Raw genomic sequence first — 26,461 nt, 5'->3', positions numbered from 1 at the left:
GGCATAAAGGAACCCCCGCCCTTGTAGTATAAGTTATGGAACGTGCGTCGGTATTGCTAGGGTTAAGTGCCTCCGTCCAGTAGACAAGTGAAGAGCGTCGGAGACTCAGTGCTGTGGCAGGTAGGGGGCGCGCTGCGCCGGCGCCGGCCTGTGCCCCTGCTAGTACAGCTGTATGTGCTCGGCGTGTTGCAGTGTCCAAGGCGAAGATCCTGGGCAACTCGGAGCTGTACATCCGCAGCGGCTCGGACATCAACCTGACGTGCGTGGTGCTGGAGACGCCGGAGCCGCCGTCGTTCATCTACTGGTACCAGGGCGGGCAGGTCATCAACTACTCGCAGCGTGGCGGCATCAGCGTCGTCACCGAGAAGCAGACGCGCACCTCGCGGCTCGTCATCGCCCGCGCCGGTCCGCACGACTCGGGCAACTACACCTGCAGCCCCTCCTCCTCGGACTCCGCCTCCGTCTTCGTGCACGTGCTCAACGGTAAGTGCGCACGTAGGCTAGGTTCCTCCGCTGCGGAGACACACCCCTGTAGCACCGAGTCCTGGGCAGTGCTGCACAGTGCTCCCCTGCGTCAGTAACTGTCTCCACAAGCTCACTAACCATCTTCACCATTCACTCCCATCCCTATTATTCATTTTTTACTTACTAGTGCCAAGGACTTTCTTGACCATACGCCTGCTCTAAAAGCCTCTTCCATTCCCTTCTGTTAAGTGCATTGTTTGTCCATTCAGTGTTCATGGTCATCTTAGGACCTATTGTCCTTTTGAATGCTATCAGGTAGTCTGCTATATGACCTGCCCAGTTCAACCTTCCCCTTTTTAGCAGATCTACGATGTTACGACGTTTGTACAGCTCCCTTAATTCTTCATTTTTTCTTATCCTCCATTCCTTTGTTATCTTCATGATATACAGGACCAAAAATTTCCCTCAGTACATTTTTTCAAATATTAACAGCTGTTCTTCATCTTTCTTTCTAAATATTTATGCTTCACATTCGTATAATGTTACCGGTATGATGGTCGACTGATACAACAAGGGTTTGGAGTTAGTACTAAGTGATTTTTATCTAAGATTTTGACTAAACTAAAGAGTGTTTTCTTCACTGTCGCTAGACGGGCATCTACTTCTCTATCCATTCCATTATTGTTACTAAACAGAGTCTCTAAGTACTTTAAGCGGTTAACTGTTTTGAAAGTGAAGCCAACTACAAAGATGCATCTCTTTGGGTTTTCTTACTTATGACCAGATATACTGTCTTTTCTTCATTAACATATAATCCTGCTTTCTCAGCAATTTTGTAATAACTTTGCATCATTTTGATTAATTCTTTTGTGAAACTACTTATTAATGCTACATCATCTGCCTAAGCAAGTCTAGTAATGTTCATCTCCTGCATTTGGATCCCTAGTGGGTTAGTTTTACTAAATTCTCTATCGATCGTCTCTAAGACGAGGTTACATAAAATACGTGAAAGGCGTCGCCTTGTCTCAGTCCAGTGAACATCTTAAAACTTTCTGTTTGTTCTACAGCTCTATTGACACCACATAAAATTTCTTTTGTATATACTTTAATTACAGTGATTAGGTTTTGTGGTATTTCAAATTCCCTCATTATATTTAGAAGTGTCTGTCGCTGTATGCTATCATAGGCCTTTTTTCAATCTAAAAATAATCTTTTTACATCTACATTGAATTCCCATGCCTTTTCAGTTATCTGACTTAGAGATAAAAGATTAACTAATGTGGGTCTATTTCTGCGGAAACGGCATTGGTAGTCACCAATTAATTCCTCAGTAATTGGGATCAATCTATTTAAAAAATATAACCAATTTTTAGAGACCTGAGTGACCCTGTTTTGCTTAGTAAATGTCTTCATTTGGTATTCAGAATACAAATGAAATCACTGTACTCGAGAAAGATTGCCCAAGAATGTTTTTGTAGGACTGAATAGATTAAAGGTGGTGTACTAGACGCATCGATATGTTTCAATCGTGGAGTGATAGGAAGGCTGGAAGTCCTGAGAAATTTAGGCATAAAATGTGGCTCTAATATGGAAAATCAATTGCTTGCATGTGACGGACAATGGGTACTTGAAGCTGAAAGATTCGCTCTTCAAGTTAGCAAAGGAGCAAGCTAAAAGGAATGCTGCATTACCTGATACCAACAAAAAATCGGTAAAGCATATACACTATAAACAGTGCGTGAAAGAAATAGGTGTTGATTTTTATATAATATTGAGCCAGAAAAGTACAATGTGTCCTTAAGTGTATTAGCAGATCTTGATTTCGTGTGAAGAAGAGCACCTGGCAGTGCTGCAACATTGCAGCATTGGTTGCTTCAGATCTTTTACACTCTATTTGGTTTGCTCAGTATCTGGTATTCACATGCATTTGTTTGTGATGCAGCTTCACGAGCGCAACAGTAATGGCAGTTACAATCCATCTGCATATCATAGCATTGTTAATTCTTTATTCAGATGACCCCTGACTTGCGACGATATGGCTGCTGTACATATACTTTTATTTCTCTCTCTGTGAGCTTTCTGTGAATATATCATAGTGGAGAGCGGCAAATGGCTTTGTAGTACAAGAAAAGTAAATAAAGTAACGAAGTAACTAAGCAGTTCACGTGATATTCAGGAGTTTGTAGAATAACTTTTGCTATATAAATTGGTTTGTCTTTATGTTTAACAGGTGGTGATCTGTATCATGGAACTGGTACTTAATAACGTTCTTTATTTTACCAGCAGCTTTTTCTATTGATGACATTCGTTAAGAAAAGTTAAGAGCTCTTGGTTATCACCTAAATGAATTTTATATCATTTCCATTCCTCATTATTACCAACTGTCTCTTCCATATTTTAATTTTTGACATCACAGGATTTTCTGTTAGATGTATGATTATAAAAAATCACTGACATTTAATTTTTTATTGATTTCATTGTATTACCTATGTTAAGTTTAATGCATTGAATTGATTTTTGTAGACTAAAGGAAGATCTGTGTTATTGGAGGTAGACCGTATTTATGCAACTAGTTGTTTATCGTGGTCATAATATTCTCTACAGGTCGGTAAGTGGCGTCAGCAGAAAGTAGCAATTGCCTCATATCACAGCAAAGTCAAACTATGTTTGTAGGATAACACTCGAGTTGAAGTGCTATCGAGGTGACATCAAGTGTCATTTTTGGAGATGGGCAGTGCTCTTTTTGGACACTTCAGCTACAGACTTTTGTGTGTAGCCTGGAAGCAATACAGCACGACAGCAGAAGCAGTAGGCAGTAGTGATTGTATTGGCGGCACCCAAGTTGTCGATGCCATGGACACTACATCACTATCTGGATGTGTCAGCAACTGGCGTTTGTCTGTGTAGGTGAACAAGCAGCTGCTATGCAGAACGGCAACAACTGTAAAAGTGGGACAGAAGAAACTGCAGAGCGCCCTTGTTGTCACTGTAATAGATGGGCTGCAATGCTTTGTATATCTTTGTAGCTGTCATGTAAATGCACAGGAATACTCATCAGCTATGCAACATGGGTACAGAAATTGTGAGCACCGTTTGTAGATGTCTCAGCTGCTGCCATTTGTGTGTACACGGGATGTCTCGGTGACTAGCGTTTATCTATATGTAAGTAAGCACCCAGTTGCTATGCAGCACGGAAGCAGGTATAGCACAGAGGCAGAGGAAGCTGTGGAGTGCCTCTGTGGACACTGTAACAGACGGTCAACTCATTTTTGGATGTCTCCGCAGCTGCCATTTGATGTGCACTGCAGTACCCATCAGCTATGCAGCACAGAAAGAGCAACAGTAGCGGTACAGCAGCTGCAGTAGCTGCTGTCAGTGTCCCAGTGATCACTGCTACAGACAGGCTGCACTCTATTTAAATATCTCATTAACAGATCTTCGTGTGTATAGGGGAGCACAAAAATGTTCAGCGAGGCAGCAGTAGTATAGTGCAGGTAATTGCTGAAGTAGTTGCTGCAGTACTCCTTGTCGTCACTGTTACAGATTGACACGTCTGTCTCCTGCATAACTCACTTGCTGACGTGTGGAGTAGAACATCAAGCTGTCATGCGCTAAGGGAGAAGCAGTGTCACTGAGGCAGTAGCTGGAATCATTATTATAAACCTTGTTGTTGTTACTCTTACAGAGGGGCACAATTGTCTTGGCATGTCTCAGTATCTGACGATATAGGATTGTAGGTCTGTCTTCCTGCAAGAATTTTTGTTTTAATTTGTTCCCCAAATTAGTTTCGTTCACGATATCCCCAAGACGGATGGTTTGATGATGGAAATGTTGTCTCTGAAACTAGTTGAGGAAGAAACTAAAACAAAAGTGTTTTGTATCAAGGCAGACCCACTATCCCAGAATGCTTTTATACAAATCATGGAGCAGCGGTTACAATAATTGTAACCTACATTTGTGCATGCCGTGTAGCATCCACCTGTCATGCAGTAATGGAGCAGTAGTCTCCCTGAGGCACCAGCTGAAACAGTTCCCTCAAGCCTGCTTGTCATTGCTGTTACATATGGGCACCACTGATTTTGGATATCTCATTAACAGGCCTTTATGTGTGTGTGTATGTGTGTGTGTGTGTGTGTGTGTGTATGTGTGTGTGTAGGGGAAAACTCAGCTGTCATATAGTAAGGGATGAGCAGTATCATTGAGGTAACAGCTTCATCCGTTTCTGTAAGCCCTCTTCTTGCTGTTACAGTTGAGCCCCACTGTCTTTGAATGTCTCAGTAATAAACATTTTTGTGTGCAGGGTAGCACCCAAATGTCTGCAGTAAGGGAGGAGTATTGTCACTGAGGCAGTAGCTGCAATAATTACTATAAGCGTTGTTGTTGTTACTTTTACAGAGGGGCACCATTGTCTTTGTAAATCTCAGTATCTGACATTATAGGATTGTTGGTCTGTCTTGCTGCAAGATCTTTTTTTTTAATTTGTTGCGCAAACTAGTTTCATTGGAGATAACCGCATCACTGATGGGTTGATGATGGAAATGTTGTCTCTGAAACCAGTTGAGGAAGAAGCTACACCAAAAGCGTTTTCCATCAAGGCAGACTCACTATCCCAGAATGCTTTTACACAAAACATGGACCATCCAGTTATGATAATTGTATCTGACATTTGTGCATGCAGTGGAGCATCCACTTGTCATGCAGTAATGGAGCAGCAGTATCGTTGAGGTACCACCTGAAACAGTTCCTTCAAGCCTGCATGTCATTGCTGTTACATATGGGCACCATTGATTTTGGATATCTCACTAACAGGCCTTTGTGTGTGTGTGTGTGTGTAGGAGAACACTAAGCTGTCATGGACTAAGAGAGGAGCAGTGTCATTGAGGTAACAGCTTCACCAGTTTCTGTAAGCCCTGTTGTTACTGTTACAGTTGAGCCCCACTGGCGATGAATGTCTTATTAATTAACATTTTTGTGTGCAGGGTAGCACTCAAATGTCTGCAGTAAGGTAGGAGCATTATGTTCCAGGCACCAGCTGCAACAGTTCATATGAGCTTCCTTGTCATTGCTCTTACAGATGGGTACCACTGTCTTTGGGCGTCTCAGTAGGAGACATTATTGCCTGCTGGGGAACACCTGTCGACCACACAGCATGGCAACGCAGCAGTGGCGGTGGAGTAGCTGCAGTGGCTGGTGTGAGCCGCCTAGTGACCACTGTTACAAATGGCCACCATTACCTTTGGATGTCCTAGTACCTGACATTCTTGTGCACAAGCGAACACCCGGTGGCTGTGCAGTAAAGCAACAGCAGCAGCAGTGGCAGAGCAGCTGCAGCAGCTGCTGCGAGCACCCTTGACATCGCTTTTACATATGTCTTTGAATGTCGACTACACAGTATGGCAATGCTGCAGTGGCGGAGGTGTAGCTTCAGCGGCTGCTGTGAGCTACCTAGTGACCACTGTTAGAGATGGCCACCATTACCTTCATATGTCCTAGTACCTGACAGTCTTGTGCACAAGCGAACACCCGGTGGCCATGCAGTACAGCAACTGCAGCAGCAGTGGCAGAGCGGCTGCAGCAGCTGCTGCGAGCCCCCTTGACGTCGCTTTTACATATGTCTTTGAATGTCGACCATGCAGCATGGCAACGCAGCAGTGGCGGTGGAGTAGCTGCAGTGGCTGGTGTGAGCCGCCTAGTGACCACTGTTACAGATGGCCACCATTACCTTTGGATGTCCTAGTACCCGACATTCTTGTGCACAAGCGAACACCCGGTGGCCATGCAGTACACTACAGCAGCTGCTGCGAGCCCCCTTGACGCCGCTTTTACATGTCTTCGAATGTTGACCACGCTGCATGGCAATGCAGCAGTGGCGGTGGAGTAGCTGCACTGGCTGCTGTGAGCCGCCTAGTGACCACTGTTACAGATGGCCACCATTACCTTTGGATGTCCTAGTACCCGACATTCTTGTGCACAAGCGAACACCCGGTGGCCATGCAGTACACTACAGCAGCTGCTGCGAGCCCCCTTGACGCCGCTTTTACATGTCTTCGAATGTTGACCACGCAGCATGGCAATGGAGCAGTGGCGGTGGAGTAGCTGCACTGGCTGCTGTGAGCCGCCTAGTGACCACTGTTACAGATGGCCACCATTACCTTTGGATGTCCTAGTACCCGACATTCTTGTGCACAAGTGAACACCCGGTGGCCGTGCAGTACAGCAACAGCAGCACCAGTGGCAGAGCAGCTGCAGCAGCTGCTGCGAGCACCCTTGACGTCGCTTTTACATATGTGCGCCACTGACTTTGGATGTGTCACTAACTGACTTATGTGTATGCAGGGGAACACCCAGCGGCCATGCAGCACGGCAACAGCAGTAGCGGCGGGGCGGCGGCTGCGGCGGCTGCTGCGAGCGCGCTGCACTCGCTGCTTCTGGCGGCCCTCGTGCTGGCGGTGGTGGGGCGCGCGCCACTCGGCCCTGGCGGCAGGTGATGCGCTCCGCCCGCAGCCAGACAGTGCCTTAAGCAGCTGGCGGACGCAGAAGCTGCGGCTGCCTCGACACAGTGAGAGCGACAGCACGCGGGGTGCAGTGGGCTGCTCTAACTGTTCAGAATCCAGGAGTGGACGTTAGTTATAATTACAGTGGTTTCGCCGTCATATACCTAACTTGTAAAATAACAAGATGCAATAAATGACTTACGGAGAACAGACCGACGTAGTGAGAGGTGTAAAGTGGTCAGTGCTTAGTGACGAGTCATGCCACTAACGTGGACTGAGTTTGTTTCAGCATTTTATAGTCAGTGACAGTTTCCATTTCCATTTCACATTCTATAATAAACAGCACTAACAGAACTGCATTGGCTATTGGCACGGCTGTACTACAATACGTACGGACACTTCAAAATCTTCTTCAGTTCTTGGAGGTCTATTGTTAGATCATCTCGTCCATATGAAACTTGCGTTAAGTAATGAATGAAAAATTGGAAAGTGAACTCCTTCAATTCGTTCTATTCTATGGAGGTGCGAGTTCCGCCAATAAGAACTCCTTAACACTGCACCAAGGAACGACAGCGAAATGTTTCATGTATCACAAACACTGTGTATCTCTCCATCTATAAATTAATTAATAGCAACAGTGCATCTTCTGTGAATGCAAGGGGCATAGAAGGGCGCTGCACCCACAACAGTCTTTCCTAACAGTGCTTCAACGAAATCTGTGACGCAGCATCAGCTGGTATGATTATACACACCGAAAAAGTTCTCAAACTGTAGTGGCATAAGACTTTGGCGTGAAAACACATCATCAAGTTTGAGATCATAAGATATCACAACGTAGAAATTCTATTTCTTCAATAAACTTTAAATAATCTTGCCTCAGCAGGTTATACACGGAGAAAGTGGATCTTTGAGACCAGTTGCCATGGGTGTGAACAACGAGTGCACTCGAGATGCAATTCTTCAAGAAGCGAGACTTGCCACACATACCAGACGCACATTCAAAATCTCTGTTGAAAAGTGGATATTTGTTAGATGTAGATGAAGATCACGGTATTACTGTCGAAACGACCATATGCTATTTTCACATTTCGTGGAAATGTTCGCACTGTACCTACATATATCTGTCAGGTTTTACTTGAATCCGAGAACCAGAACTACACTAATACTTGAACAAACTAACAAGAACATTTGGCAGTTATTGTCATTCTCACTGATTAAGAGAGTAGGAGAACGGTCCCTCTCATGTTATATCTGTATCCCTCGATGATTTCGATGCATGGATATTGCGACACAATTAGAAACTTTTCTCTTGACTCGTTGGGGTGAGATACAGTTGCAGAGTGGCAATAGAGTTGTTAAATGCGTGCAACTGTAAAGAGAACTGAAATGTAAAGTAAGATAAAGACCTCATTAATCATGCAAAACTATAACGTGTTAGGTCTAGAAACATTGCCAGAGGGCGTCCAGAGTGAGGCACAAATCGGTCGTATTAGCGGCCTGTAGACACGTATCTGTGCTTATCGTCTCGCTTGGATCCCTCAGTAACGGATGTACGTAGAAAGTCAGGTGGCTGTATTTTTCATTGTGACGACAGATACAATCGTAGATCAGTTTATTTTTCTGAAATGAAAATGTGGACAATAAAAGAAGTGTGCAACGATGTGTTTAACACCTGCTCACGAGGCAGTTGGCGCTTCATAAGTTTACTGGATTACTCGTAGGTGCGAAATGTGTTCTGTACTTTGTCGAATGAATGTTTCATTTTCAAGTCATTCGGGTTTGTGCTTGCTGAATAGTTCACTCTTTCCTTTTTGTAGAAACTTGTAATTCTTTGCTTTCCTACTATGTGGCTTGACAACAATAAATACACACACACATGTTTACACCCCAAACACATACAGGACAATTTTTCGTTTATCTCTCAGAAAAGATGTTAAGTTAATAATCAACCTACATTTCAGAATCAAAGCTGACAGGTGTGTAGCATTGAAAGTGGACCTCATTTCATTGGCTGCTTCTGTTGTGGATGATAATGACAATGAGGAACTTTTTCTCTCCTGAGAGAGGTATTTAACAATGAAGATGTTTTCTTCTTCCAAAGATCTTATTCCGTATTTACAATGTTTGGAGTTATTTTTACGTTTCGCGTAATATAAATCAGTACGGTAAAGCTGCCAATGTTCTTACATTCTGTAGAAACACTCTACGCACTATAGTGCAAGCGTGCAGCTAATAACATGGAAACGTCAGTTCCAGAAAAGGAAGTCCACCTCTTCTCTCTATCAGAGCTTAGCTCTAGCAGTGCTTACACTCTGTTAGGTGTTTAAATCTTTTAGCAATTATTCTCTGTCCGTTACCCTGCATATCATTTCCCCGATGGTGAATTCAATGGTCTGTCAGCCTTGAGTCGGATGAAAGTATGTTGATATTCATCGTGGTTCTTTTATTCGCTTATGTAGCTCCTTCTGTACATTTCATGCATAAGAAATATTTGGTTTCACCATTATATAGTTTCTTCATCTTGTACCGTAGTTACCGTGAATATAAAATAAACAATTTTCGTATAAAAACATAGAAATTAATGTATTTTTCTCTTGTACCAGATACCCATCCCTTAACAAGAAAGGATAGCGCCGTCCACTGCAACAGAGAGACGTCCATTAGACAGTGCTGGAACGGTTTGTGCCACATGATTCATTTGTCGAACGTTATGGAATGCGCAAGAGCACAACTCAGTGGAGTATAAAGTAGGACGTGAGTAACTGATTGTGGATGAGAACACTTCCCTCTATAGAAGATCATCCATCACAGAGGCTCATACTGCAATGAGACAAATCATAAAAGAAGAGTATTTGTAGAAAGTTCGAATGTCACTCTAGGTCTCAGCGCATTTGATGTCAGACATGAGATAAACCATCACACTTATTAATACTACAAGCGGGATATATTTCAGTCTGCTTCAAACTGAGTGTTTCTGATATGATTAGCAGTTTCATGGCTCAATGCCAAGTAACTCTTACAGAGATGAAAACTGAAATTATTAAAGCATGGAGCATCCCTACAATATTTATCAAGCTCTGTGGAGACGCTTAGCACATGAAGGCTATTTAATTCTTTAAATTAGTATGGAATTGAATCTATCATCATGAACATCATTATAAAATGTGATCCGTTATTGTTAAGAATAGACACTTTTTGTTGTGCCTTGAACTCCAAATTGAGAAATTTCTCATCATACCTGAAATACATGATGGTTTGAGGCTGGTATGAAAGTAGACACTTCCTGCCGCATCGGACAGATGCTTTGCAGGTAACAAATCAGGGTGACAGGCATCTCATTCAAAGATCTGTTCACTCCCCAAGGCATTTGTGGTGCGACTTGCACTGTGCTCGTGCATTATCGTCCGAGAATATGCCATTTGCTACCTGGTATGAAGAATATGACTACATGATTTATTATTTCTGACACATATCGGCGATATTGAAAGCTCCCTTCAACATTTACGCCTGTCGAAAAATGTAAACACACACACATACACACACACACACACACACACACACACACACACACACACACAGGTAGAGAGAAATAGCAGCCACTCCTACTATTGGCAAAACAAACAAAAGACGAATGAATCTCACAGTAGCAAGTAAAAGTACACGATTGGATGGATGGCAGTAGTTTTTCACAGTACAAGAATGTCAATACATTTACTGTTACTGGAAGTGCTGTGTGATAAAATCTATCACATACGTGTTGAGGAACAGGCAGAACAAAGTAAGTACAAGAAAACTGTGAAGGACGAAGATAATTAAGGCTACTTTCAGAAGTAAGTTAAAGCATGACAACTATTCATGATCCCAGCAAACAATATTGCAACAAAACACCATACCGTTACACTGAGCACTAAATATGTTTTAAAATAAAGCGAAACACATTTCTTCTTAATAAGACTGTCAACAGTATTTAAGCGCTATGACTTGCAATAACTAAAGCAAAGGCTGAGAAACATTTCTACACTCAGTTTAAAGTGTAGGTACCATGCTAACAGAGCACAGTGTCGCGACCTAATTTGGTATTGCTGGTGAATTACACTCACACACAATGTGTGGAAATGTGTGCTGCCTTTGCTTTAGGAGTCGAATTCCTTACATCTTTGCCTACAAACCTAACGTACTAGGCAAAACACCGTCTGTGAAACGATAAAATAGGCAATAAAATCTTTTAATCATGATATGAAGAGTGGCTCTTTGTGAGACTACATATAAATTTTAAGTATATTATCTATTTAATTACAATGCAAATTACGTTAATAGGTGTTCATACCAGATATTAGGAGCGTTAGGTCCGGGATTCTTTAAGGCCAATATGTATAATCAGGTCAGAAAGAAGACGTAACCGTCTGAAACAGCCAACTGCGCACTACACATAATTTTGTCATTTTAACCAAGGTACTTCCAGATTAAACGACATACCTACATCTGGGAGACACGACAACTATATGAGCATTTAGTATGGGTGTATAAAATTATTTAAGACATAGGTAGACTCTTATGCAGGTCAGAAGCGGTGGCTGTACAGTGCATTGTTTCTTTACATAGTTCCTTAGCTTCCTTTTCCTGCCTCAGCGGCTGATGGGTGCGGCAGAAGAATGGCGAGACTTGGTGGTAAGTGTGGTTTTCAGTGGTCCTTCAACTACAACTTGGAATGGCTCACTGGACTGCACGCCCGTACCGATCAACTTACAACAGAATACTGCTTAACAGCGTCTTACGCGAAATCTGACGAGGTGCACGGGCAGCCATAGGGACGATGAATACAGCTCATTACTAGCAGCAGTCCGAGGGAATACACGAAACCGATACAACACAAGTTCCCAGACTCTTCGGTTGTGGAGGTTGACATTATATATGTACTTCGTTAGTCATATTCGTATGAGATGGAAAAGAAGATGGATCTGCTCTTTTACGTTAAGTGTTCTGTTAACCGTGTCTTCCACGCTGTGGATGATCAGACTTTTATTACAGCTTCAGTCCAGTATTAATCTCTAGCAGCATCCGATCCTTCACGAATAGCAAACCCTTTACTAAAAATTTTGTAATTACATTTTTGTGATAATGACGCCAGTATGTCTCACTGCAACAACTAAGAGAGACTGCACGGAGTGGTCACGCGGTCTAAGGCGCCATGTCACGGATTGCGGGGTCCCTCCCGCCGAAGTTCGAGTCCTCCCTCGGACGTGCGTCTGTGTTGTTCTTATCACAGTTGAAGTTAGTTTAAGTGGAGTGTAAGTCTAGCGACCGATGACCTCAGCAGTTTGGTCCCTTAGGAATTCACGAACATTTGAACATTTTTATCTGTGAGAGCTTCATATGGAGTGGACTTCACTGAAATGAGACACACTCTGAGTAGCGTCTGGAGCTACAGCAAAACGACACAGATACGGGGTGTTACAAAAAGGTAGGGCCAAACTTTCAAGAAACATTCCTCACACACAAAGAAAGAAAATATGTTATGTGGACATGTTTTCGGAAACGCTTACTTTCCATGTTAGAGCTCATTTTATTACTTCTCTTCAAATCACATTAATCATGGAATGGAAACACACAGCAACAGAACGTACCAGCGTGACTTCAAACACTTTGTTACAGGAAATGTTCAAAATGTCCTCCGTTAACGAGGATACATGCATCCACCCTCCGTCGCATGGAATTCCTGATGCGCTGATGCTGCCCTGGAGAATGGCGTATTGTATCACAGCCGTCAACAATACGAGCACGAAGAGTCTCTACATTTGGTACCGGAGTTGCGTAGGCAAGAGCTTTCAAATGCCCCCATAAATGAAAGTCAAGAGGGTTGCGGTCCGGAGAGCGTGGAGGCCATGGAATTGGTCCGACTCCACCAATCCATCGGTGACCGAATCTGTTGTTGAGAAGCGTACGAACACTTCGACTGAAATGTGCAGGAGCTCCATCGTGCATGAACCACATGTTGTGTCGGACTTGTAAAGGCACATGTTCTAGCAGCACAGGTAGAGTATCCCGTACGAAATCATGATAACGTGCTCCACTGAGTGTAGGTGGAAGAACATGGGGCCCAGTCAAGACATCACCAACAATGCCTGCCCAAACGTTCACAGAAAATCTGTGGTGCTGACGCGATTGCACAATTGCGTGCGGATTCTCGTCAGCCCACACATGTTGATTGTGAAAATTTACAATTTGATCACGTTGGAATGAAGCCTCATCCGTAAAGAGAACATTTGCACTGAAATGAGGATTGACACATTTGTGGAGGCCAATCAGCTGCTGATAGTGCCTGCACACTCTGTACATGGTACGGAAACAACTGGTTCTCCCGTAGCACTCTCCATACAGTGACGTGGTCAACGTTACCTTGTACAGCAGCAACTTCTCTGACGCTGACATTAGGGTTATCGTCAACAGCACGAAGAGTTGCCTCGTCCATTGCAGTTGTCCTCGTCGTTCTAGGTCTTCCCCAGTCGCGAGTCATAGGATGGAATATTCTGTGCTCCCTAAGACGCCGATCATTTGCTTCGGACGTCTTCCTGTCGGGACACCTTCGTTCTGGAAATCTGTCTCGATGCAAATGTACCACGCCACGGCTGTTGCCCCGTGCTCATCCATTCATCAAATGGGCATCTGCCAACTCCGCACTTGTAAACATTGCACTGACTGCAAAACCATGTTCGTGATGAACACTAACCTGTTGATGCTACGTACTGATGTGCTTGATGCTAGTACTGTAAAGCAATGAGTCGCGTGTCAACACAAGCACCGAAGTCAACATTACCTTCCTTCAATTGGGCCAACTGGCGGTGAATCGAGGAAGTACAGCACATACTGACGAAACTAAAATGAGCTCTAACATGGAAATTAAGCGTTTCCGGACACATGTCCACATAACATCTTTTCTTTATTTGTGCGTCAGGAATGTTTCCTGAAAGTTTGGCCGTACCTTTTTGTAACACCCTGTATAGTCCGTATACGTACATGTTAAAGCACTGTGTGGTCTTAGTCCAATATATGCGTCTGCTCCCTGCCATTAGTTCTTGCAATACAGTGATGGAATTTACGTACTTTGTGACAGCGTTAGTGATGTGTTCTTTCTATCGGAGTTTATAATCACTGCTGTCTTCACTGGTAGTTTGTATGTCCTAATATTCACCGACTCACTGATAATTAATATTCGAAGTGATCAGTGGATTTGTTTCTTCCCCTTACATACTTCTCTTCACATACATTTATCTAGTCGTTGAATAAATAGCAGGTCTTCAGTGCACCGGAATCTGTTATACTTTGTGACAAAATATAATGTACACTCCTGGAAATTGAAATAAGAACACCGTGAATTCATTGTCCCAGGAAGGGGAAACTTTATTGACACATTCCTGGGGTCAGATACATCACATGATCACACGGACAGAACCACAGGCACATAGACACAGGCAACAGAGCATGCACAATGTCGGCACTAGTACAGTGTATATCCACCTTTCGCAGCAATGCAGGCTGCTATTCTCCCATGGAGACGATCGTAGAGATGCTGGATGTAGTCCTGTGGAACGGCTTGCCATGCCATTTCCACCTGGCGCCTCAGTTGGACCAGCGTTCGTGCTGGACGTGCAGACCGCGTGAGACGACGCTTCATCCAGTCCCAAACATGCTCAATGGGGGACAGATCCGGAGATCTTGCTGGCCAGGGTAGTTGACTTACACCTTCTAGAGCACGTTGGGTGGCACGGGATACATGCGGACTTGCATTGTCCTGTTGGAACAGCAAGTTCCCTTGCCGGTCTAGGAATGGTAGAACGATGGGTTCGATGACGGTTTGGATGTACCGTGCACTATTCAGTGTCCCCTCGACGATCACCAGTGGTGTACGGCCAGTGTAGGAGATCGCTCCCCACACCATGATGCCGGGTGTTGGCCCTGTGTGCCTCGGTCGTATGCAGTCCTGATTGTGGCGCTCACCTGCACGGCGCCAAACACGCATACGACCATCATTGGCACCAAGGCAGAAGCGACTCTCATCGCTGAAGACGACACGTCTCCATTCGTCCCTCCATTCACGCCTGTCGCGAAACCACTGGAGGCGGGCTGCACGATGTTGGGGCGTGAGCGGAAGACGGCCTAACGGTGTGCGGGACCGTAGCCCAGCTTCATGGAGACGGTTGCGAATGGTCCTCGCCGATACCCCAGGAGCAACAGTGTCCCTAATTTGCTGGGAAGTGGCGGTGCGGTCCCCTACGGCACTGCGTAGGATCCTACGGTCTTGGCGTGCATCCGTGCGTCGCTGCGGTCCACTCCCAGGTCGACGGGCACGTGCACCTTCCGCCGACCACTGGCGACAACATCGATGTACTGTGGAGACCTCACGCCCCACGTGTTGAGCAATTCGGCGGTACGTCCACCCGGCCTCCCGCATGCCCACTATACGCCCTCGCTCAAAGTCCGTCAACTGCACATACGGTTCACCTCCACGCTGTCGCGGCATGCTACCAGTGTTAAAGACTGCGATGGAGCTCCGTATGCCACGGCAAACTGGCTGACACTGACGGCGGCGGTGCACAAATGCTGCGCAGCTAGCGCCATTCGACGGCCAACACCGCGGGTCCTGGTGTGTCCGCTGTGCCGTGCGTGTGATCATTGCTTGTACAGCCCTCTCGCAGTGTCCGGAGCAAGTATGGTGGGTCTGACACACCGGTGTCAATGTGTTCTTTTTTCCATTTCCAGGAGTGTAGTTCCAGTGGAAATACACAGTAGAGGACGCAGGAGTCAACCTACGGTAGTCCTTTGATTATCATCAAAATCTTACAAACATTTCTTCTTTTTGGTATTAGAGATCTATGTCAATGTGAGTGACACATTTCTCACGACAATACCACGAAGACTTTGTTTCTGCAGTTTGACAGCCGGTCTGGCTAATGAGACCTTCTCACGTGCATGACATAGTCGTCGTTGTTGTTGATGTAGCGGTGGGGATGGGGGTGAGGGGTGGGGAGGTGGGGAGCGATCGGTGGGGACAGGGTTCAGTCGGACGACTTGTTTGAGGCAGGTCCACAAGCCAGTCGATTCTGTAGAGATCTTGTCATCTCTTCATACCCATCGCAGCCTACATCCTACTGAATCTGTTTACTGCAGTCAACCCACTGCTCGAGTATTTCTTTACATATTTTACCCTGTCAACTTTCCCCACACAATTCCCACCGTTAAGAAGTCGACTAAAGCTTTATCACGCTGGAAGTGTCCTACCAAACGATACCCGCTTTTAGTCAAGTTACGACATCAATTTATTTTCTTCCTGATTGTATTCCGTACCTTATCATTAGTTACCCAGTCTACCCATCTAGACTTGAGCATTCATTTGCAGAACAATACGTAAAACGGTCTGTATTGCTTATTGTCAGTGGTTCACCTGCGCATAGGGCAGCAAGCATATTTTTACCAAAATATCGTATTAAATGATGACATACTTCTCTTTCTATGACAGCTGCTATTGCAAATCTGCGTTTTACATTCTCTCTAATTCTGCCACCATCAGTTATTTTGTTCCCCACACAACAATACTTATCTACTCTTCTACCACATTCAATGTCTCGTTATCTCATGTTATTCCCTCGGCATCACCTTAATTAATTACAAAATGTTGTATTATCCTTGTGTCGAATTTCCTGTTATTCATCGTATAAGCTGTTTTGAAGACACCGTCAATTTCATATAACTGGCTTTCGTAGTACTGTGGTGCCTTTCAGATAATTACAACGTCATGTCAAACTTTAAAGTTTTGATTTCATCTCCATAACCTTAAATTTCATTTCAGACTATCCCCTTGGTTTATTTCACCCCCTACTCAATGCACGGATGAAATAACACCGAGGATAGGCTACAATCCAGTCTCAAACCCTTTTCAGGCTCTATTTCCGTTTCATAACATTCAGCTCCTACAACTGCAGTCTGGTTTCTATTCAGTCATTAGGAAGCTTTTTGCTCTCTGGTATTTCTTCCTGACAACTACAGAACTCTCAGGAGCGCACTTAAGTCTAAAGTGACAAAATGTTTCTCTAAAACTACAAAAGTTTTGAATATGAGTTTAGCTTCCGTTGAACGGTCTTCAAAGATATACTATAGGCTCAATACTTCCCTACCTTTTTCTACATTTCACAGGACTGGTGAATGATCTATTCTCTGGTCATATTCTCTTATTCGTCCCATTATTCAGTAGATAATCTGTGTTAATATTGTCCTCCGGTATTTAACTAACTGACTGTTCAGTACTAGTTACGCTTACGAATACTGGCCTCATCAGTACTGGCATTATTGCATCTTTCTGTAAGTCCAACGCTCTTTAGCCTGCCTCGTAAATTTTGCATTCCAGATGAAATAGTTTTAACATACTCAGATATTGTGAGAAGCTATTTTTCTGAGGGTATATTGTCAGGTGTCTTGTTTTTACTCTGATCTTTAAGTTCTCTGTCAAATTATTCTCACGATATAAAATCCTCCTCATCACATTTTTCTACTCCATCTTTGTATAGCAATGTTTTCGAGTTTCTTTACTGAACACAGCCCATAGATGTATTCCATACCCCATACTGGTATCTTTTTTGTGAGTATTGTTAGTTCTGTCTTCCAGTCCCAGCTCTTCATATCCATACAGTTGTCTTTCTTTTCTCCCAACTTTTCCTTAATTTTTCTTTGCGCTGCATCTACCTCGGCCAAAGTCACGCTTGCTTCAGCGGCATTGCATTCCCATACGTACTGATTATAGTGACGTCTTGATTCTTTCTGCTGTAAAATAACTGTTCATATAATGTTCGTTCCCTTCGGATGACTTATGAAGGATATGAACGATTGAATGTGGTGCCAAACACCTCAGAATCTTGTCCATTAATTGCTTTGAACAAAAGCTCTACATTTTGGCATAATCCTTAGCCAAGTCTTTGTATTTACTGCGCCTTTAATAAAAGAAATTAACAGGAGTGTATCCTTGCGCATTTCTCATTTTCTCCGTACATTAGCTCAGTTTTCTTCTGCAATGTATTATAGTTTATACAATTTTCTTGAGATCGTGCCTTCGGTAAAATTTTAGGACAGACTCCATGATTTTAATTGTCATCTCACATATAGGGTACATAATTCCATTTCTGGGAACAAAAACTAAATTTCTTATAATAGTGATGGTTGTGACTTCTTAAATACAAGCTATAATATTCTATTCCGTTCTTGTTTCTGCACATTCTGAAAATAGGTGTTCTTTCAAAGCTGATTTGGTCGTGTACTTACGTCATTCTTCTTTCCTGTTGTTCCTCTTACAGTGTGACTAGTTAACACTGTATGCCGCTTCTGCCTTACGTCTGAGAACAATGAGCAGATCGTACCACACATACGGTTTTCTCTAACTTTTCATGTGAAGTTAAGTGTTGAGTATCTATCACTAGTTGATCTACTTCAGTTTCCTAAAACGCAAACCACCATTTAGCGTGATTAAGTTACTTTCGTCTTCAATCTGTACAACTATTTTATCGACACATTTTTATCTGTTTGAACCCATTAATGTCACCTATTATTATCTTCGGATGTACTTCTCAATCAGTCATTTTCTCTTTTTCAGTTTTCTTATTGCTTCTCGAAATCAGTATACTGACATTATATTTAATTCATTACCACTCATATGTCGGATAGCTATTGCAACTCTGAATGGTATGTTTTCCGATAATATTTTAGGATTTGTATGAAATTCAGTGTCTTATGAGAGGAGCACCCCGCTTCCCTCCCTGGTACTCTCTTCTTCCCCATAACCTTCCCCACCCCCTACCCCGCTCCCCTCAGCCACTCATCAGTGCTGGGCAGCGCGGTTCGGACTTCGATCGCATAGACGTCAAGAAAAGGGTTGGAATGTGGGTGTGATGACCCTCCCACAGTGACACATGTTCACAGTGGCAGAGGACAGAATTGTGATGAAATTTGGTGCCAATGCGACTTCATTAGCCCAACCTTCACACCACACATGAAATTGTGAGCTTTGCCTTTCGTGTGGACACCTTGCTGTTTGAAGCGTCGCAGAGCTCGTGGATGACTTAGGATGCTTCCACGGTCTTGCACCATTACAGAGGAAGGCTGTAGGCAACTTTCAGTCACATTTCAAACCAGTGCTTCCTAATTTCGGGGTTTCGGAAATGTGTCTTTAATTGTGTTGCACACTGTATATAATGTAGGGGCCAGTACCATTATTCTCAATAACTTTCTGCAGCACCACGCATTTTTTGCCGTGATTTTCGTACGTAGCTGGAACCTTTGATAATGTCCGCCTGTAATTTTCAAGATTTTCTGATTGATGCTACAGTCGTCGTCTGATTCCTTTGAGAGGGTTTGAAATGGTGATTTTGATGCAACAATATCGACTGGATCCATGTCTACTTTGGGTCTTTTCTCTGTTACTTTGAAGTTGGTGTCATGTTGCTCAGCTGTCATGACAGTGTCGGCGCCTGTAGAAATCCACGTTGGTCCACTTGAACCTTCCCGCACCCATGACTATTCCTGGGGTACCGAGATAAATAATTTTCATGCTGCACACCTATTACTTCTATGGCTCCAAGCGAACTTGCTGTCTAACGATGCTCGGGGACGACTCACACATGAATATTTTGAAATTTATACGGATAATTACAACTTTTCAGAGCGGCAAACACTGACAGCGACTTCTACGACGAATTTTTGTATAAAATGTCCATTATTAGGCCGCTGCCTGGTAATCTTGCCGGTTGACTGTCACCCTTCCGGTTACGGAACGCTAGGGCCTGTCCAAAGTATAGTGACTTTCTGTATCATTCGAGGATTATTCTTTCTGCAACGATCAGCATTTTAGGGACTTCTAGTTCAGAAGATTATATAATGGTAAGACAGAGATTTAGCAACCAGGTATAAAATTGTAAGACATATCCAGGGGCAGATGTGGACGCTGACCACAATCTATTGGTTATGACCTGTAGATTAAAACTGAAGAAACTGCAAAAAGGTGGGAATTTAAGGAGATGGGACCTGGATAAACTGAAAGAACCAGAGGTTGTACAGAGTTTCAGGGAGAGGATAAGGGAACAATTGACAGGAATGGGGGAAAGAAATACAGTAGAAGAACAATGGGTAGCTTTGAGGGATGAAGTAGTGAAGGCAGCAGAGGATCAAGTGGGTAAAAAGACGAGGGCTAGTAGAAATCCTTGGGCAACAGAAGAAATATTGAATTTAATTGATGAAAGGAGAAAATATGGCAACGGCCTTGCCACAGTGGATACACCGGTTCCCGTGAGATCACCGAAGTTAAGCGCTGTCGGGCGTGGCCGGCGCTTGGATGGGTCACCATCCCGCCGCCACGTGCTGTTGCCATTTTTCGGGGTGCACTCAGCCTCGTGATGCCAATTGAGGAGCTACTCGACCGAATAGTAGCGGCTCCGGTCAAAGAAAACCGTCATAACGACCGGGAGAGCGGTGTGCTGACCCCATGCCCCTCCTATCCGCATCCTCACCTGAGGATGATACGGCGGTCGGATGGTCCCGATGGGTCGCTTGCGGCCTGTAGACGGAGTTAGAAAGGAGAAAATATAAAAATGCAGTAAATGAAGCAGGCAAAAAGGAATACAAACGTCTCAAAAATGATATCGACAGGAAGTGCCAAATGGCTAAGCAGGGGTGGCTAGAGGACAAATGTAAGGATGTAGAGGCTTATCTCACTAGGGGTAAGATAGATACTGCCTACAGGAAAATTAAAGAGACCTTTGGAGATAAGAGAATCACACGTATGAACAACAAGAGCTCAGATGGAAACCCAGTTCTAAGCAAAGAAGGGAAAGCAGAAAGGTGGAAGGAGTACATAGAGGGTCTATACAAGGGCCATGTACTTGAGGACAATATTATGGAGATGGAAGAGGATGTAGATGAAGATGAAATGGGAAATACAATACTGCGTGAAGAGTTTGACAGAGCACTGAAAGACCTGAGTCGGAACAAGGCCCCCGGAGTAGACAACATTCCATTGGAACTACTGACGGCCTTGGGAGAGCCAGTCTTGACAAATCTCTACCATTTGGTGAGCAAGATGTATGAAACAGGCGAAATACCCTCAGACTTCAAGAAGAATATAATAATTCCAATCCCAAAGAAAACAGGTGTTGAAAGATGTGAAAATTACCGAACTATCAGTTTAATAAGCCACAGCTGCAAAATACTAACACCAATTCTTTGCAGACGAATAGAAAAACTAGTAGAAGCCGACCTCGGGGAAGATCAGTTTGGATTCCGTAGAAATACTGGAACACGTGAGGCAATACTGACCTTACGACTTACCTTAGAAGAAAGATTAAGGAAAGGCAAACCTACGTTTCGAGCATTTGTAGACTTAGAGAAAGCTTCTGACAATGTTGACTGGAATACTCTCTTTCAAATTCTAAAGGTGGCAGGGGTAAAATACAGGGAGCGAAAGCCCGCATCTCGTGGTCGTGCGGTAGCGTTCTCGATTCCCACGCCCGGGTTCCCGGGTGCGATTCCTGGCGGGGTCAGGGATTTTCTCTGCCTCGTGATGGCTGGGTGTTGTGTGCTGTCCTTAGGTTAGTTAGGTTTAAGTAGTTCTAAGTTCTAGGGGACTTATGACCACAGCAGTTGAGTCCCATAGTGCTCAGAGCCATTTTTGAACAGGGAGCGAAAGGCTATTTACAATTTGTACAGAAACCAGATGGCAGTTATAAAATTCGAGGGACATGAAAGGGAAGCAGTGGTTGGGAAGGGAGTAAGACAGGGCAGTAGCCTCTCCCCGATGTTATTCAATCTGTATATCGAGCAAGCAGTAAAGGAAACAAAAGAAAAATTCGTAGTAGGTATTAAAGTCCATGGAGAAGAAATAAAAATTTTGAGGTTTGCCGATGATATTGTAATTCTGTCCGAGACAGCAAAGGACTTGGAAGAGCAGTTCAATGGAATGGACAGTGTCTTGAAAGTGTAACATCCCCCTCACTTATCGATCTTAATGACAGTGAAAAATTAAACCGCTTGTACCTAATGGAAATTTGGAAAAAACAATCGTCACCGAAGTTAATTTGTCGGTAAAGAGGGAGGAAAGGGTTACATCTAAATGAAAGGAGAAATGCAAATGAAACTGGTGGAAATTAATTTTGAAAAGGGGTAGAGTTAATAAAGAAAGTGAATGTGCGGCCGTTACGTTAACAATTAACTAGCGTTAATTAGATATTTGAGATTTGGGGGAAATTACGGTCGCCAGTCCTAAGGGCAATTACTATAGTAACTGAAAAAGAAAGGTAATAACACATATAATTAGCACTAGAAGCGTGGCAACTGAAGGTTGACACGTGTAGTGTGAAAACTAAAAGTTTTTCAGAAGTAATAAATTTCGCTACACTCTGACTTAATTTAGCAAAAGAATTAATAAAACCGGAAAATAGAAAGTTAATTTAGTGACTGAAGTTAATAGTGAGCTATCTTTCTGAAGCACATCGAAATTCAGTAAAATACGGTTAGTCTTGGACTACCTCAACAATCATTTCAGAAGCTACTTGAATCCATGCAATTTAGAAATAAACTATTTAACTTTGAACTTGAATTAAATGATTCTGAACAATTAACAATAGTAAAATCTAGTACGTACCAAGCTGAGCTGTAGTCACAGGTAAGCTAAAATACGGTAACAAAACTCGCACTCTTAATTTGTGCTTGTGTAATCTAAATATTGTAGCCAGCTATGAATACTTTAACTGAACTTTGAAATTAAAGCAGTGAAATAGAATAATATTGCCTTAATGCTGGCGTTTGAATTTCAACGACACTCGGGTTCATTCCGGAAAACGAAGGGACCCTGCTTGGTAATGCAATTGGGACAATGAGCAACAAAGGTTCATGCTACATTGCTGTAATTTTGTGATTTGAACAGTTATAAAAGCTGAGGTCTGCCATACAGTTCTAAAACTTTACGTGCTTGCAGTCTTCTTTGTTGATTGATTGAAGGTTTGAAGCAGTCGATCGAGGAGGTGGCGACAGTCACTCATTGTCGGCCGTCGCTGTTGCAGAAGCTGGATGTTGGCGCGCCTTCTTCTCGACACGGTCACCAGTCGAAACGGGCTCTTGATGTGCGCCAGCTAATGCTTCCCGTCCGCGACACCGTGTCAGAAACTATCGTAGGAAGTCGATCGCAATTACATGCTGCCCAACCCCGAAAGCGCGGCAACTAGCGGGAGCGTCACACAACACACCTGCTCCACTGCACTACCCCAGCCAGACTCCCCCTCTGCCCGCGCTCCACGCGACAGAGTTAACACTACCAAAGATCCTAAACACTATTGTTCTCCACACGACCTATCGATGTATTCGTTCGATAGCATAGTTTTTCCTAGGCCAGACCCAGCGTATAAATACAAATAATATTCTCAAGACAAATCAACATAAATGCAGAAATATATATATATATATATATATATATATATATATATATATATATATATATATATACAAACAGTAAAACAATTACAATATATAAAGACACAGAAATGTCATATCTTCAGGTAACAAAATAAGGAAAAAAAATTATAGTGCAGCAGATGGAAATAGGAGGATATGCATTTCCGGCGTTACACGTGCCCCACATTGTCTGATGATGTTGATGTAACCTAAACAGACTGAAAAAATGCCCCAAAAAAGAAACAGCGGAAATGCATATGCTCGAAACATCAAGTAAATTTAGCATTCGTTTAATTAACCATAAATCAATTTTTAGACCATAATAATTGATTAGAGGCACTCCTATTCTTAATCCACTCTGTCAACTTACACAAAAGAAAACAGGTTGACAACATATTAAAATTCATAGAAAACATAGAAAATGGTTTATCTATTCTAAAATCATCAAAATTCCTAACAGTATCAAGAAATGGAATTCTATTTACAAAATTAACCAGAGTACATGGTCATAAAAAACAGGTATATTAAAATACGCAAATTAATAATTAATTACATAGAATACACATTTTATATAACCTTTTCACAATTAATATTTTCGTCATGAGAGTCCACTTAACGCTAAACAAGAAAATAATATACAGCAGATCGACAAAAAACATAAATATTAACAACAGAATTCTTTCACATCAGCTGTCCGGGAAGAAAAACAACTCCGCCTTCCGTACCCGCAAGTACAAAGAATGCCGACAGCGGCACAAGAGCCGACAGCGGCTCCGCCTCGCCGATATTGTTGCGCCGGCCTGTGCGGCACGCTTGACCTCACTCGCCCTTGTAACGGCATTTCCAGAACGTCCGTTTCACTGAGTTCTTTCGGATAAACCCACTCCCGAGTAATCTCAAGGAGTCCATTAACACTATCACAGTGGATAACTCAACACTGTCCATCATCACACGCATGTACTAGCCTGAAACTTAAAACAGCGTCTAAGTACATCGGTAATGACTAGTAAAACACATATTCATGAAATCTTACAGCTAGTTACAAAATCATATTTACATTGCTTAATCTACTGTGACTCAGCTGAAAACTTAAACTAGCAGCTTGGATTTTTCAATTGACAAATAATCACTCTCTCTTAAATCATTTAGTAAAAATTAATTACTTATTAATTACAACTTCTTTAATGTCCTCTTGGTCAGGCAAAAGCATGGCAATCTAGCAAATCGTTTAAATCTTACACTCTATATTTACATACTGTACAAATTACCCATTCCGTGGTATTAATCAATTCTAGGGTGGTACAATTTCAAGTCTACAATGTTCCGTATACCTAATAGTTTTCCAGAGCTAGGATACTCTAAGCAATAAGCATTTCTGTGAGGTATACCAATGACTTTATATGGTCCATTATAAACAAACTTAAATTTAGAGATTTCATTGTCTATCTCGCTCGATTTCTCATGAGCTTTTACAAGTACTAAGTCTCCGATTGCAAACTTAGCAAAACGCGCTTTAGCGTCATGACGACGTATGCGAGCATCGGCTTTTAGCTTCATTACTTCTCGCAAACGATCTTTTTTCACACCAATACTAATGTCAATCCGTGGAGGGAATTTGATTATCTCTTCCACTAAACTTTTACTTCTGTCATCCAACAGGATTTCCTCTGGAGAAAATCCCGTAGATTCATGTCTCAAGGTGTTCATAATTCTCTCAAATACTGCTATATATTTTCCCCATGCCCTATGGTTGTGATGGCAATAGGTACGGCAAAGTCGGCCTAGCTCGCGCATATACCTCGCAGCGGGATTCCCAGCCGGACAATAAGCTGAAATATGGATCACCTCGACCCCATTACTTTCCATGCCTTCATTCCACAACTTAGAAGTAAATTGTGCCCCATTGTCTGATAGAATCGCCTTGGGCTTACCAATATGAACAAAATAATCCTTCACCAGCTTGCTATAGACCGCTTTGGCTGTAGCTTTCCTAATCGGGTATAGTTTGATGAACTTGGAAAAAGCTTCTAGCACTACTAAAATGTAGGCAAAGTTTCCTGATGACTTGGGCAAATGTCCGTACAAGTCCACGTACAGTAATTCAAAGGTGTCGTTAGGCCTTATACTTTGCATAGGATCACGACTCGTACAGTTGGTAACCTTCACCTTCTGACATAAATCGCAAGTTTTCACACTGTCACTAACGCGTTTTAACATGTTGTTAAAATGCACTACTTCACTCAGCTTTTCCGTACATTTCTTTGGTCCACAGTGACTATACGCCAAATGGTAGTAGTCTATTATTTCCGTGACGTATTTGGTGGGCCAGCATGCCTGCCAAATATTACTATCTTCACCCTTACGTATGTGCAAGATATGATCGTATATCTTGTAATACTTCCTTAATTACTCTCCTTCTGGACTCATTTCGTCATATCGGGTTTGCACCAAATTTAAACAACCATCCTCATTCTGATGACGACGTAAATTCTTACAGATGTGCACTATTAATTTGCGTCCCTCAGCTTATTTAAAATAGTATAATTTGACCACTCCATCTGACTCACCTTCAATACATCTTGATTAGACTCGGGGAACCGTGACAGCGCATCTGCTACGCAATTGTTGGTCCCTTTTACGTAACAGATGTCATAGTTAAATTGCTGTAAATACAGCGACCACCTAGTCAGTCCTTCGTGAAGTAGTTTACAATCCTTCAGATAAGTGAGCGCCTTATGGTCCGTATGAATAATCACCTTACGGTCCCATAGGTAACCCTTCAACTTCTTGAATCCCCACACGATAGCGAGACACTCTTTCTCAGAAAACGTGTAGTTTCGCTCACTTTTTGATAAATTTCGCTTCGCGAACGCTATCCTCTCCTTTACCAACTTCTTGGAACAGTAATTCGACGAATCCGTTCCCAGATGGAAGGGTAGCGATAAATCAGGATGAAATAGTATGTTAGATCTTAACAACTCGTCTTTTAATCTCTCGAAAGCGGCCTGACACCCGTCGGTCCA

The 26,461-nt window shown here is 43.0% G+C and overlaps 1 protein-coding gene across 1 annotated transcript in view; it reads left to right on the top strand.

Moving 5' to 3' along the window:
* Window positions 1-6,953, top strand: part of LOC126199694 (limbic system-associated membrane protein-like) — a 146,660-nt gene extending 139,707 nt beyond the window's left edge. Inside the window, exons 2-3 of the mRNA XM_049936621.1 lie at window positions 193-483; window positions 6,802-6,953. Coding sequence (XP_049792578.1) covers window positions 193-483; window positions 6,802-6,953 — 443 coding nt within the window. The remainder of the gene's footprint in view (window positions 1-192; window positions 484-6,801) is intronic.
* The last annotated feature ends 19,508 nt before the right edge of the window (window positions 6,954-26,461 follow it).

The sequence above is a fragment of the Schistocerca nitens genome, chromosome 8 (assembly GCF_023898315.1).
Source record: "Schistocerca nitens isolate TAMUIC-IGC-003100 chromosome 8, iqSchNite1.1, whole genome shotgun sequence".
NCBI classification, from domain to species: Eukaryota; Metazoa; Arthropoda; class Insecta; order Orthoptera; family Acrididae; genus Schistocerca; species Schistocerca nitens.
This window is presented reverse-complemented; position numbering and strand designations above follow the sequence as displayed.